Raw genomic sequence first — 15,843 nt, 5'->3', positions numbered from 1 at the left:
CCCTGTTGTTTGGATTTTTGTTTCTTTCCTTTATTCAGTTCATGTTAATACTGTGAAAATCGGTTTGGTTATGCTTGATGATACAGCTTGTGAGAAACATACTGCTTACAAAACAGAGGATATGTTGGGAACAGTTATTGATAAAAAGATAATTATCTTCAGGCTCTAGGGAAGGTTACTCCCATGACAGACATTTACAGACAGGTATGCTAATTGTTTTAATCTACACAAGGCTCAGGTTCAAAGCTGGTACCTTCATGCTCCCATCTAGACATCCCGTTTTAATAATTTAATTATCTGCTGACTAATGGAGAGGATAATACTGACCTAAGATTGTATTTAATGACATGCTGAAGCAAAACCACACACCCTGACCTAGTCAGGCGCAAACCATGGGTAAACCATGAATTAGCTTAAAATCCTGTACCACTGAAGAAAACAAGGGCTGTCCTGGTTATATAGGCAGCAGCCATCTTCTCCCACTCTCTCTCCCCCCCCATCCTTTTTCCAGTAGCTTCCATTTAGTCTCTGACAAGGGAATTAAGGAATTAAGACCAACTAACAAAGCATCTACCTGCATACACAATGGGGAAAATTTGGTGGGGCCTGCACACATGTATGCCTGAGACTTGGGTCATGTAAATTCAACCAACTAGGGGGAAAAACATTCTACAAGTTACGTTTTGTTTTACCATCACTGACTTCTGCTGATGCTGTGACTATCTAGGTAACACCGTCACTGTGACAAACTCTGGGAGATGAGGGGGATTCAATTCCCATCCCTCAGAATACTGGTTGAAGTACCAAAGCTAGACGATACGTGAAGAGTCAGTGTGAATGAATTATGTTAGGAAGTGAATATGGAAAAGTCTTTACACATTTTGAAGATCTTGTGATATTTTCTAAAAAGGTACTTGGGGGAATGCTTAAAATAACGGTGAATGTTCCCTTGGCCACAATTTTTTAAAATTATTGAATAATTATTACTATGACTGATAAATAACAGACACATGGTTTTGAGATCTCAACCTTAATTTCATAGCAGCATTGTTGCCTAGGCCAGTTCAGCTCTCCTAATGTCCTATAATTAACATAGCATGCTTTGTAAGAGTTGTGCACAGTTGTAAAGGTTTTGCAAAATTGATGGCTTTAGAATGTAAAATTCATCAGTCGTCTTTAATCTCTCACTCATTGCAGAGGAGCATGAATTTGTAATCACTTTAATCATCAAAATCTAAAATTAGAGCAGAATATGGTTAGTAGTGTAAGTAATAGACAACTGGTGAGAGCTATGCAAAAGCAAGTCACAACATTAATGCAGAGCAACGGGAGACAGAAGATAAACACAAGTACAAAATGGAGGAGATCTGGTTCAACAACAGAAAACATTGAAATGAAAAAAAAACTTAGAACAGTGATTGATTAAAAATGAATACAAGTCAGCAATGTGGTTGTAAAAAAAGAAAAAAAATAGAATTTTAGGCTGCATCAACAGCAGTCTAGTTCACCAAATCATGGGAAGAAAAATTCTATTCTACACTGGATAGATTCCACGTCAACTATTGTGTCCATTCTGGGCAGACAGACTTAAACTCAGATACGGGCAACAAGAACAAGAAAGAAAGTAAAAAGTCCTGTGAAAATAAGTGACGGAACTGGGAATGTTTAGCTCTGGAAAGACTGAGGAGGACAGCACTCAAGTATCTGGATGGATGTCACATGAGAAAGGCACAGTCTGTATTACTCCAGAGTGCAGAACCCAGAAAAATCGGTTTAAGTGATAGAAGACACATTTCGACTATGTAATAGAAAAGACTTCATAAAAGAGTGTTTTGAAAATCTGTTGAAGACACATCCCTTTCACCAAGCTTTTAATTGTTCAACAACTTTACTAATTTAGTGTTAATTCTGATCTGCATTTTAAAATGTTCATATTGTTCTTGTCCTTTAAATGCTGTTAGCTGCCTTGCCTATTCCCCAGAACTGAAAGATGTGATGTAAAAATAAATGAATAAACCAACCATTGCACCAGATGAGGGCAATCATACTCATCCTAGGTAGATATCTCAGATTACAATCTTGACCCTGGTCAGCAGACTTTTTTGTTTGTTTAAATGAACCAATAGTGAAATATGTCAGTCACTACATATAAAAGTGTCAGGCCAAAAGCCAAATTTATTTCATATTTGAGAAGCCAAGAAAAAGTGATATTGATCATTTAGCCAACCACCCTGATGTTTGCTGTGCACGTTGACCCTAGCAAATGATTCACCATCATTATTCTTCATACTTATTTAAAGCATTTTCTTCTCAGATAATGAAAAAAATAAATTCCAAATTCTAAAAGTCTGGTTTTCTTTCCTGTTTCCTGATACAGAAATAATTGTGAGTTTCTGACCTCTGAGTAAGGATTGAGGAATGTATTACATCTCCCAACACAGCAAGGCAGCTGGTAAAGTGAATCTTCACAGCATGTTAAAAATACAGATAATGATGCCAAAAACCAGATCTGATTGAAACATAGACAAATGTCAACACTAATTTGCTGCTAAATACATATGCTTCCCAGGGATTACTTCCTTTAAGAACTACATAATAACACACTATGTTGTTTTTTTTCTTTACCAACACAGGAAAAAAAACTCCCCCCCCCCAATTTCTTCCCCCTCCCTCTGCATTCCACATTTAGTTTCCTTTGCTTGAGTTTCTATCAGGCTGGGAATAAGCCTTATCCAAAGTTTTCTGTGATGAAAGGGCCTCAGGAACATGTACAGACTTTGTACCGGGGCTTGAATAAAGAAAAAAATATGGGTCATTGTTCCAGGCATGCCCCTTTCAAAGTTGTCCTTTTATGGATTATGCCTTTTATATTTAGACCCCCAGAGAGCTTAGAACAATCTATAGTTTAGATGAGCCTCTGGGCTGCTGTTTCTTCTGACAGATTAGTGAGATCAGGACTCTAGAATCTTTGAGCATGCATGATTGTGAGAGTATAGAATTGTGAATGTAATAAAAATGCCAAAAAGGCTACAGAATTAATATGAAAATGGGTAAATTGTAGAGTATCTTCCTACTGCAGCTGAAAAGTGATCTTGAGAAAACTAGAGTTTGGTTTAAGCCTTACTGCTTGCTAAGGATGTTGTGTAAATAAGAAATGAATGTTTCAAACGTATGCCATAAACATCACATTTCTTTAAAACAGATTTGTGCAATTTGGTGGCTAATGGTTTTCAGTTGTATATCAAGCCTGAACTCCAAACAAACAAAAAAACAGCAGGGTGAGAACAAAAAATAAATTTGAGATAATTTAAATTCAGTAAGTCCAATTCAGTGGCTGCACCTAAATGAACTTAGTTGTCCCCAAACAATCTAAGGAGAATTGGACCAGTTTAATACTTAGATGGGGTGAATAGAAAATCCCAGGACTGTTGACTAGGCAAAGAGAAACCAAAAGACAACGGTAAACTTTTTCCATGTGGTGCCAAGAAAGTCATATGGGCATGTCCATATAGCTCCCAAAAGATGAGGTTGGCTTGAGGGAATATTTATGTTGTCAGTGTAACTAAGTACAGTTGCTATAAGATAATTCCTCTGTCATATCAGGCAAGTAAACAAGAAAGAGACAGTCTTCTGAAGAACTGATCTGGAATATCCTCTTGGTAATTTCCATCATGCTTTTCTTTGACTCCTTTTAAAACTGGGCTGGGCAGTCTTCTTTCTGATAAGAGTTGCATTTGTTCAGGGGTAATTTGCACAGGCCTTATGATCTGCAGGATTAAAGTAAGCAAGCAGTGGGGCCATTGTGCTGCAGGAAGAAACAGATACATCTTACCAGAGGTTCCTCAGCAATTTTGAAATGAGACCACAAGCCACATCCAGTGCTAGGCTCACACGTTGTCCATATCTATTTTGAAAGAACGACAATATTGTTTTAAAACTTTCATAGTCGTTTTCATTCCTTTTTTTCAAAGCTTTAGACTGCTGCTTTTCATTTAATTATTCAAAGAGTTTAGTGGGTCCTATCAACTGTCCCTCTCTCCTACCTCCATCCCTAGACCTCTGGGACTGATTTTCTTGAGGGAGTATGTAAAATGTTTTCTTTGTTTCTACTATCAGTTGTAGCAGCAACCAAAATGGTGCCAAATTTATGATAGGTACATAGTGAAGTCATCAGGCAAATGCTGCAATTATGTACTTGTGTTCAGATGTCTGACAATAGTACAGTAAGTTGTGTTTACATGATGATGTGATCACACACATTTCATTATTTGACTCTTCTACTAGTTCCAGTGCCCAAGCTGACTCACTCTATTAAGAAGAAAGAACTGAATGAGCAAATGCTTATCCAGATGGCAGCTTGGTTTGCTTCTGGTTGAATCCAGAAAGATCCCACAACATCTAGGTAATAGTTACATGATAGAGCGATACACTGGATTTGGCCAAGCCTGGATCTCAAGGCCAAATGAAAAAAGGGAACACTGGATTCTGTAACTAATGGATTTGTCCTCAAACTAGAGTGATCCTTGCAATTCTCAGGATGCCTCTTAAGAGATGAAAATATCCTGAGGGTTGAGAGAGATTGTATTCTGTCTGAAAAATAAAAATAAAAAGCATAATTGAAAACATATTCTACTAATTTCTGTGAACCTGCCATATTGTGCCTCTGTAGCTTTCCTATTCTTAAAAGGGGGGGGGGGGTTATAACCATTTATGTTTTTCCATGCTACATTATGAAAGGACAATGCTATTGTTTTGACTTTTGCTCCAGGTATGAGCACTATGACTGAAACACTTTCAGAGCAACATAGATCAGATCAGTTCCCTCAATCAGTCCTCTGAACTGGATTGCTTAGTTTCAACACCCCCCCTCCCCTTAATATATAAATGAAAGGAAGCAAGTCTCCATAAATAAGGAGGCAATGATAGGTTGCTTAGATTGTCTTTTTCCTCCTCATAACTAGGCCTACCTAGAACTCCAGACTAAAGAGTGAGTCTTGTCTACTGGTTTAAAGGTCTCTAAATCAAATATGCTGAACTTGTACTTTGGGGTGGGGGTGGGGGTTTAAAAAAATCAAGATGACTTCAATCACACAGTTGTGACTGTCTTCTCACACACACACACACAGAGCAGACACTGGTAGGATTGAGGCCACTGCCTCTGTTCTACAAAATTAAAATACTTAGGATATGTAGGATGTATGTAAAATATGTAAGATGTTTGGTCAGATAATTGTTTTACAAACAATGTTTGTAAAAGTCCTATATAAAGTTCTAATTGTGTTGGAGAACAGTATTTCCAGTCAGCTACCTTACCATTTCACAATAAATTTCAATTGCTTCTTCCCTATTGGAAATTCCCTTCTTTTGGACATCAATTTATATGCTTTCATTGCTTCTCCCTGATTTCACACGATAGATAGGCAGTTTTGAACAGCAATTTGGATTATAGAATGTATGGCTGAGTTTTGTTTGGTTGGGTTGGTTTCTTGTTATTTGTTTTGGTGGGGTGGAGGAAAGAAATTGCCTCAATTTCTCTGAAAGAACAAAGAAGGAAACATATTACCATTAATTAAGAGGGGCAGAATATGTCCTATTTCCAGCAATTAACCTATTGCTAATGGTATTAGCAAGCAACAACGGAAACTGTTAGGCTGCATGGGAAAATGAGGAACGAAATTTTGTGTTTACAAAATTTACTTCTTATGTGTACATAAAAGGAGGGCAGGAAGGCTATGAGAAAGAAATGGAGCCATTTGCGACAGATGCGCTAAGCAGAAGCTATTTCCACAAACACACTGTTCAGTGTCACATTTGTGACAGAAGACTTTTGAATCTACCTATTAATTGATGATACGGTACATATATTCCCTTTCCCCACACACATTTATATCAGAGATTCAGAAAATATTATTTTCCCTGCAAATGCAGCTGTGATTTGAAAGACTTAGAAGGTTATTGACTTTGGCTGGACCAAATTGGAACTGGGAAAAAACAAAAAACATTTACATTTGGGATTATTCAGAAAAAAAAAAACATGCTTCTGTGAAATCACTTTTCTGCATGATCCAATAGTAATTTATGTAGCATTAGGACTTCTGCTCCTAAACTCTCTGTGAGATTGAAGACTGTCACTAGAAGTCTCAGTGCTCCATTGTAAAAAGTAAAGTCACCATCTCTTCCAATCAGTTCAGTCTACACCAGTGTTTCTCAACCTTGAGAACTTTAAGATGTGTGGTCTTCAACTCCCAGAATTCCCCAACCAGCATGGCTGGCTGGGGAATTCTAGAAGTTGAAGTCCACACATCTTAAAGTTCCCAGGTTGAGAACACTGATTTACACAGAGGCATTATCCAAAATGGCCTAGGCTGACAGGGAACTGATTCAGCCCACAATTCAATATGGCATTTCATTTCCTTTTTGTGTCCCTTGGCACTCTTCACAACTCACTTCTTTGTCTGGTTTCAAGCTAAACACCACTGATCTCACAGGAAACTCTAAGAGAAGATCTTACATTCTTATCAGGGGCACCCTTACCTTGAGATAAAATTATTGGGAGCAATGTGAGGCACATTGAGTCATCTGATTTGGAGGATAAGTTTCAGGTAACATTAAGGGATAAAAAAAAATGCCTTGTGAAATCAAAAGTCCTTAAATATGAGAGGTGGGATTGGCAAGCATGAGTCTGTGTGGGGCAATAGCACAGAATATGATGAATTTTGAGACTTTCTAAATGGAAGGTCAAATTCATTGTAAGTTGTATGGTATGTGATCTTAGGTATCAAATTCTACAGGTGGTTTTAAAAACAGTAAAAAAAAAAAACTTCTTTTAAACTCAAAATGGAGATCAAATTGGACACCTCAAAGAATATTTAATAAGATGTGGTTGCAAACATTCTATAGTTGGAAGCATAATTTGAAAGGTGGAATATTAACTTATATGGTTTAGACCTGTTCTATTACTGTTACAATTTGATTTGAAATTCATAGGACCGTCAACATAATTTCACAGCATTTATCACTTTTCATGCATGTTTTTCTCAACTGCATTTTGGGTATATGGAATCTATCAACACACTGAGCTATAGATGCCCCATGGTTAGGTTGTAGCCATGAGAATGGTTATATAATATTGGAAGGATATTCACCTGATCTGCAACATGGGATTTTTAATATGTGCTCTTCATATATGTTTGAATTATCTCTTTTCCAATAAGTCTAATAAAAAGATTTTCAAGCAATCTGGTCAAATTTGCCTTAAATTATTTTCTTTATTATCATATATTTCCATACAAAATGGGGACAGGGTACGCTCAGTATATTGGGAGTCGAACTCCAATACATCTGGAAGCCATCAGGTTTGGGAAAACTGTTCTAAACCACTAAATATATTGACTCTGAATTTGATTTACTCTGTTGAAGCTTTCTTTACATCAAGAATGGAAGTCGTTTAGCTTTTTTCTAACCGTGAGAACCAGTAGCAGCTAAATGCTAACAACTCATTGCTGAAACCAGTATCAATCTATTATTTAAACCTAGATATTCCAGAATACTAATAGATTTTGATTTTTAAAAAAAACTGCCTGTATTCCCATATTCCTATATCAATTTAAGCAGAAACACTGTCATTTATTTTTCTTACTAATATAGCAATGTGTGATATACCACATGTATCTAGTTTCTTGTCATTTACGTTTCAATTAAAAATTCAACCAGCAGAAACTGATAGCTTTAAACTGTATTCCATCCCACTAGATAACCAGCTGCCAATTCTTTTTGGAGTAACTGAAACTTTCACCAAGTGCAAAGGGTTAGTTTGCATTTGAAACTAAAGACGTAATATGAAAATTATCATCCTTAGCAAATTTACTGTAAAGTTAATAAAGACTAACACAGTACATTTTCAAAATCCTCCATCTTGTCTGAAATATATTTACTTACATTTCATATTCCTGAAGACTTCCCACATGACTTAGAACCTTGATCTTCCAAACTTTAAATATCACATGGAAGAAGCAAAACTAGTATGATTGTCATTGCTCACTTTTGTATGGTGACTATGATTATGACAACTGCATTTTTATTCTGCTTTTTGTATGAGAGCTAAATTTTCCCCCAGAGCTACCCTGTGGGATGAGTGAAACTGACTAACTCACCCTACTTCACAATATTTTACTTTTTTTTTCAGAATTTCTTTTCCAGATCTAAATTCTGAATAGTGCTACTCTGTACATGCTCAGATGACACTGGTGGAACAGAACAATACTAAATGGTCTAATAAAAAGAGGCAGGTTGGAGCATCTTTAAAACCACACGAAAAACATTATGACAAAATACTCCCTAATTCCCTGTTCTCTTTGAGATCTGTTTGGTGACACCAGCTGAAGATCTGAAATATACTATATACTATCTATATAAATAGATATCCAATCTATTTCTCTGCATCAGGTAATCATGATGAAGCTGGACAGGTACTGAAATATTCTTCAGGACCAGATAATGGTCTGACAACTAATAAATGAAGGCAGATGCATTCTGGATCAGTGGCTTGCAGACTCTAAGTGAGGCTAAAGAGGGTAGGTTCACAGCCTGGGGAATGAAAGCTGGGGCGGTTGGGGCAAGGAATATCTGAAGGACAGCCAAATTACAGTGACCTTCTTTCTGATAACTGTCTGACTGGGATGTAGTGTTTTTGAAGATGGCTTTAAACCTCACCTAATATGGAATCTATCTGATAAAATTCTGACTGGTATACAATGCTGGCTTACTATTCTGGTTCTGCCTAATCTCTTAGGGGCATTGGATGCCATCAACTATGGTGTCCTTCTGGACTGTTGGCGAGAGTTAAGGGCCTGAGACACTGTTTTGCAGTGGTTTCCCTACTTATTGTAGTTTCACTCAGTGGGAGAAGGAGAGCTGGATCTCTCAGTCATTCCACTGCAGGATGCCTCCAGGCTAGGTGTTTGGCCCCATTCTTTTTAAATTCTTACAATAAATGAACCAGTAGGAGATAATATGTCAATCTGGAGTGAGATATCATCAGTATGCTGATACCCAGTTCCATATCTCTACCCCAGGCCAAGTAGGAGATACGACCTGGTGCCTGGAGGGACCTGGATAGGACAAAAGGCTGAATTTTAGCATTACAGAATTGCTGTTTCTTCAGAAGCTCTCTTGCTCCAGGCCAGCTCTATCTAAGGCTCTAGACAGCATTGCACTTCCCCTAAGGAGCAGGTGCACCAGCTGGGATTCTCCTGGGTTAACTGGCTGCTACTGGTAGGGGCTGTGGCCAGGACTGAAGCTTAGATTCCATTGCAGCCTTTTCTGGAGCTGGAGGGTCTGACAGCCGAGATCTCATGTTTGAACTACTTACTATAATATGCTCTGCATGGAGCCGTCCTTAAAGACTATCAAGAAACTATGGCGAAAGTGAGAAGACACTTCTTTTTACTGGAGCAAGACAGGTGGAGGCTGCATTCACAATGGACTGAACCTGGTTCAGGGCAAGTTTGTGTTTCCTCCTCAGGAAATGGTTATTGGGTTGTCTTCACACTGGAGGAGCAGATCAGCCCCTTGTCACTGTAGAAATGCAAAAGTGCAACTGTCTGCCACCTCTCCAATCTCAAACCTTTTCAGATTTCCATGTTCACTTTCATTTGCCCAGAAAGATTGTTTTCTTGGAAAAAGCTTTGGAAGTAGCTTTGGCATTCACACCATTTAAAAGTGAACACGCTGCTACTTTCTTCCTGTTAAGCACAGCTACTACTAATCCAAGGATTTTGCTACTGATCGAAAGATGTTGTGTAATTATATTTTTGTAAACCAGACTACAAAAATCCGGATGACTCCAAAATGGCAGCAGATATAACAGAAGCCCATACATCTTTATTGCCATCTACTGATCTTCTGAATGTTGCAGCCCAAATTTGGTGGCTCTAGTTATTTTGCCCTTTACTCCAAAAATTTCTTACTGGTGTGGGGGAAAAAAAGTCTGAAGAATCAGCGGGAAAATGCGAAAGACAACAGGAAGCCACGACACTCACGAACCCTCATAAAATGCCCTGCACGACACTGGCCAAGGGCACCTACCCAAAGCGTGCTCGGGAAGCACCTGAGCAACCCGGAGGATTGAACCGACTTTCTCGAAAGTTTCTCCACTTTCCAGTCGTAGGCATTGCGAGGAGGAAAATCGTATTCCAACCACTTTTTTGAATGTGCCCGCCTGACTGACAAACTTGGGTTGCTTTGCAGGGGTCTGCCCGGGGCTGAGGCTGGTTTTGGGGACGCAAAGGCCGCCTCAGCAACCGCTCCCTTCCCACGCCGCCAGCCAGCCGGCCGCTCTTCGGTCCCTGTAGGTCCGACGATTGTGACCTCATAGAAAGGCGGAGCTAGGGAGAGGCAAGGCAGTCTGAGAGATTTTTACCCGAGAGTTAGGGACAAGAATTCGCAAGCAGGGAGAAAGTAGGCGCGTCCCGCTGGGAGAAATCCGTCCGGAGTTTGGAGAGCGTGGGAGAAATCCGGGCCCTCCACTCTAGAAAAGGTCTCGCTGCCCCGCCTAGCGCCAGTAAAAGACTAAAGACCCAGGATGGATAAATATAAAGGTAAGGGGAGATGCGCCTGTCTGCTTTCCTCCTGAGCGTGGGAAAGGGCTGGAAGGGTCGGCGCTTCCGAGGGAGGCGGGTTGTTTTCCCACCGTGGGTGTTCCTTCCTTCGGTGAAATGGTTCCTGGGAGCCCCCCTGGCGCTTCCTCTGGCCGAGGCCAATTCTAATCCTCGCTTTAGCGGGGGCTCTTAGGCGGTTTCGGGGAGCAAGTGAAGATTTCTTGGGAGCTGCGATTGGACAAGAGGCGACGTGGGTGGGTTTGTGTGTGGAAAGTGGCGAAAGAGATCCTCGGAGCGGCGGGATGTCGCGTTGTGCGCGGCCGGCTTGCAAGAGAGATTGTCCTCCTCCTCGCTTCCAGAACTGTACAGTATTTAAACGCCTGGGAGGATTTAATAACGGGACGGTTTTAATGGTGGTGATGGTCACGGACGGAGAAGCCACCGAGTGTTTGAAACAAGTTCCTCTGAAAGGACGGCAGAGATGTGGGGGCGCGGGCGCTGGCCTCCGCTCGCCGCGACGACGTACCTGGCCCAACAAGAGCACCTGAGCAGCCGACCCGAGAGGGCCGCTAGCCGGGCTGACAGGAAGCGGACGAGGGTTGCAAGCCGTGCGTCCTCATACGCGTGTGTGTACGTGTGTGTGTGTCGGGTAGTTCAAAGGACTGACTGCGCTACTTCGTGACCTGCGTAAACAGCCCAGAAGGATTTGGGGACTTTATGAGTTTCGCCTGCAACCCCCCGAGGCGCCACCACTCCGCACGATGATGGCGGGGAGGCAGGGCTGGCTAGTGGTTTCGGGCAGGTGGGGGCGACGGCGATTTCTCCGAGGCTGGGAAACGCCTTTGAGTGTTTAAGAAAGCGGTATTTGGAGCTTTGTTTCTAAAAGGAGACCTGCCTGAACTCCCGGCGAATAGGGCTTCTTATTTTAAGCATATAACAGTCCAGTAGCACTAGCTAGTCGATAGTGAGGAAAATGTACTCTGCACATTTCTCAGGAGCGGTGATGGTTGTGGTGATGGCGGTGGTCATTACTTTAAATAATGATCGGTGAGGCTGTAAACAGGATGATATGTTATTTTATGCTAGCGGAGTATGTTATTTGCAGTTTGGGTTGTTTTATTCTGTTTTACTTGTTAGCTACCCAGAGTCATGTCTATGATATGGGTGGCCATATGCAGTGATTGATTGATTAAATAAATAAATAAATAAAATGCTGGCATGTAATAAAGCAAATGTTGGATGTTGGGCTCCCTAATTAGAATATACGTGTATGTGAATGGTGTGTGGACTATGAATGAAAGTGAATGTGTGTGAATGGAAAAGGCATCTAGGCTGTCTGGCCAGTGGGCTGTCCTTGCCCATTATTACGGCCAGACCCGCTGTTGGCATACGGCCTCCAGCATTGCCCAAAGACATTTGGCCTAAATAGATTCTCTACCTCTATATTGCAAAATATTTTTTTCTGAAATTAAACGTAATAAAATGCAGTCTATTTTTGGTGTTTTGCGAGAGAGAAAGAGAGAGAGAGAGAGAGAGAGAAAGGAAGGAAGGAAAGAAAGGAAGGAAGGAAAGAAAAAGAAAGAAAGAAAGAAAGAAAGAAAGAAAGAAAGAAAGAAAGAAAGAAAGAAAGAAAGAAAGAAAGAAAGAAAGAAATGTGGTCCTTTGGTGGGGGAGCTATGCCCAGTGAAACTTTCTTCACTACAGAGGAGAGCCCTGTAAGATGATATTGATATCACTAGAAATGTGCTAATGATGCACTTCAGCCAGCATACAGGCTTGCATGTGAACACACATGTACATAAACACACACACACACACACGTGCCTGCCCGCCCACTTACCTGACTAGGAGGTTGTAGGACCAGTTTTCAGGGTAATCTGGCAATGCCAGTGCACATCAGGACCTGAAAATCTGGCTCTCTGCATTTATAACACAAGAAGCAAGTTATTTGCAAACCTCCAGTGCTTTAAATGCTAGGGCTGCTCTCATGTGTTTTTCCTTCCAAGGCAGCCCATTCAAGGAGTAATTTATGTGTAATCTGAACATATAATTGTTTGAGAAAGTCTCACACATTCTGAAACTAGTTCTTGCAAGTGCGGTGGGATGTGTGGTGCAATCCTGTTCTTATTTGCCCCCAAAGTTCAATGGGACTTCTTTTTAGGTAAGTGAGAATAAGAGTGCAGCCAGAAACTCTTAAATGTTACTTTATGGCAACATCAAAAGCAGTATATGTTTACATCTGTATATGAACAACTATCAGTTTTTATATGAGTACTATACAAAAAGAAATATTTATATTTAATCTCAGTTATTATGGCTAGTGCATCTTGTGTTGTAAAGATCTTGCTTCTGTTTGGGAAGCAGAGAACAGGTCATTAGATCTTACATGTTGCAAAACATTACCGGTTTAGCAGTTGAGCATTAACACAATGGGAAACACCTACCATGGTGCCAAAGAAGGCTACCATTGCAAGCTATGGAGCAAGAGAGATTGTGAAGTGGAACCAAACCCTCAGCTGCCCTTCTCATGACCTGTCACCTGAAATTGCTGCTTCATTCTACTCCTGAGTAGGTTGCTGTCCTCTAGTTAGCCACTCTAAGGCTATCTCCTGAAGGATATATAGGGAGTAGCCACTGCAGCCATTTTACAATGTGTTGCTTTGTGCACCACCCCAGAACAATGTTTACTGCAGGTTGCCAGCCAGTAGGTGAACAATAGTGTTGCTCTTCTGCAGAAGGCAGGCCAGAGAAGGAGTGCCCAGAGAGGGGCAGCAATGGCATGGACTCATAGCAGTGCTGGGGAGAGAGGCAGATCTTCTTTCAAGCATCAGTCCTCAGGTGGTTGGCCTTGGGCAGCTGCTGGAAAGGCCCCAGCTTGAGTTCCTGGAGTGTCTTCATATCATCAAAATAGCTAATCTTTAACCAGATGGTGTTAGTCCCTTGGGATGGAACTATCTGCTACTGAAAAGGGCAGAACAATTGCTTCCCACCCCCTTTTTTTGCCTCAGTAAACTTTCTCCAAAGTGCAAATGCAAATAGACTAAACATGTTCAAGTTTGGGAAAGGAACATCTCTGTTTTTTATTCTCCTTTTCTCTCCTCATAGTTGTATAATCTTGCTACTTCCTTTATGTGGATGAGGGAGGTACAGCAGGCTGTGCAGGTAGCCCAGTGTATACAGAGGGTTAGAAATGTCCCAGGCAGGCAGTCAGTTTAGAGGAACAATTGTAATATAAAATCTGAGAGCCCTGGGGCACCCCATGGTGGTGCAGAGTAGCAAGTGTACACCATCAAGCGTGTGGCACATGAGAAAATCCTCTTGCCTTTCTGTGAACTTCGATGTCATAAGACTGTTGCAGCAGCAGGATATCCTAAGGGTGGCATTGACATTCTGCTTTGAAACAAAATCTTTGCTTTCATCATGCAGGGAAATGTAGGGCCGACAAAATGGAAAGCAGCTTTTTCTTCTCATTCGTATTGACTCTGCAGGAACCAAGAACTGCCTTCTCCTCTGATGTGTGATCACAAAAAAAACAGAGGTATAGCAGTATCTGAAAGACAGCTTGTCTTTCTGGGTAACAGTAACAGAGAAAAGAGTGGAACGTGAGCAGGTGGAAAATCCTGCTTTTTTAGCTGATGCTCAAGCTGCATCCATATTGGATTTTTAAACAAAAATAGGATTGTTCTAGACCATTAATGAACGTTCAGTATCAAGAAGTAAATATGGGACAATGGAGGCTATTTGTATAAACCCGGGTTTCTCAACCTTGGCAACTTTAAGATATGTGGACTTCAACTCCCAGAATTTCCCAGCCAACATGCTGGCTGAGGAATTCTGGGAGTTGAAGTCCACATATCTTAAAGTTGCTAAGGTTGAGACGCACTGGTATAAACATTTGCTATCCTAAGCTTTCATGGCTAGTTTATGGACTTCTTGGAAGCATATTGCTGATTGTGCCAACACAGAATATTTCATTTTATTTATTTATTAAATACATTCACTCCTTAGGGCCCCCCACCCTTTTTTTGCAACTTTCAGCATCCCTTAAAATATGGAATTGGGTCCTCAACCTTAAAAAAAAAGTTGGAGTTTTGTCCTTAGCCCTTTTTCTACTTAATAGGCTATTTATTACTTTAGCATTATATGAAATAGAGAGCGTATGAGAATCGAGCTCTAGCCTTTTGACTCTTCTCTGGCATTGTTCTAGAAAGTTTTATTCACAGTCTTTTGTTGTGAAGTCTTAATAGGGTCTGAGCCTTTTATCCTCTTATTCATTCATTCATAAATAAATATGCAGACTCTAAAAAAGAAGATTTCAATCATATACCTATGTAATTAAGGAACTCACTAGGACTTCTGAATATATAAGATTGCAATATTAATTTATGTTCTGTTTTAGCTATGTGTCTTATTTGCCTTAACAAATATTGGTACATTTACAAATTTATTTTTTTTAAAGCCACATAATTAATACAAAATTGCCTGATAATTTTTAACACAGTTGCAAGCAGACCTTTTGGGACTTGTTTGCAGGGAGCTAATATTGCAGAGATGGTTGGAAATTTTAGCTGCTATTTTGTTCTTTAGCTATTTTAATTAGATTGCAATGGATTTGTTTTTTAATGTTTGTGTTTTAATCTGTTGTTGTGCAGCCTTGCCCCATCAGGATGGGGCATGCTGTGAACTCAAATTAGAGCATAATTTCTAACTGTTTGGAGGCTGATGTAATTCTCCGGCCGCGCAGAGTGGCTTTAGATTGATTCCCATGGAATCATTAGGATTCTTCCTGTAATTTTCTCAGAATAATCTGTGCTTTGAGGCTGAATTCTCACAAGTTTGTGGTTGGCCCATTCTGATGAAAACTTTGCTTTCAATCTGCATCTACCATTATTATTTCAAAAATATGCTGCTTTTCAGAATATCTCTGTGGCAATCTGAGAAGTGTCCTGGGTTTGTTGATATCTGAAAACAGGAATACCTGCTGAGTGAGTGACTCTTGAGCAATACTGAGTAGGCTAGCTGCTTTTTGGGTGTGTAATGAGACATTGCTATTGATGTGCCACTGTGGTGATGGGTCTGACATTTGAATGCAAAAAATGTTTCTTGGTCTTAACACTGTAAAAAAAATGTGCAACCCTAATATTTTAAATAATGAAACATTGGGCCTTTTTAGTATGCTACCTGCTTTGGGGGAGCGTGATTATTTTATGAGCTAAAAATGTATTTTTCAGAAAGAAGGACAAGC

The 15,843-nt window shown here is 40.2% G+C and overlaps 1 protein-coding gene across 1 annotated transcript in view; it reads left to right on the top strand.

Annotated features, from left to right (window-relative positions):
• Positions 1-10,404: 10,404 nt before the first annotated feature.
• AFAP1L2 (actin filament associated protein 1 like 2) overlaps positions 10,405-15,843 on the top strand; it is a 91,530-nt gene continuing 86,091 nt past the window's right edge. Inside the window, exon 1 of the mRNA XM_088131806.1 lies at positions 10,405-10,598. Within this exon, the coding sequence (XP_087987932.1) occupies positions 10,583-10,598 (16 nt within the window). The 5' untranslated portion in view covers positions 10,405-10,582. The remainder of the gene's footprint in view (positions 10,599-15,843) is intronic.

This window comes from Python bivittatus, unplaced genomic scaffold (genome assembly GCF_059951505.1).
Source record: "Python bivittatus isolate LINGU-HERP-01145 unplaced genomic scaffold, Pbiv_v1 ctg000980_np1212, whole genome shotgun sequence".
Classification (NCBI taxonomy): Eukaryota; Metazoa; Chordata; class Lepidosauria; order Squamata; family Pythonidae; genus Python; species Python bivittatus.
Note: the sequence above shows the minus strand (reverse complement) of the source record. Positions and strands in the feature narration are given on the sequence as shown.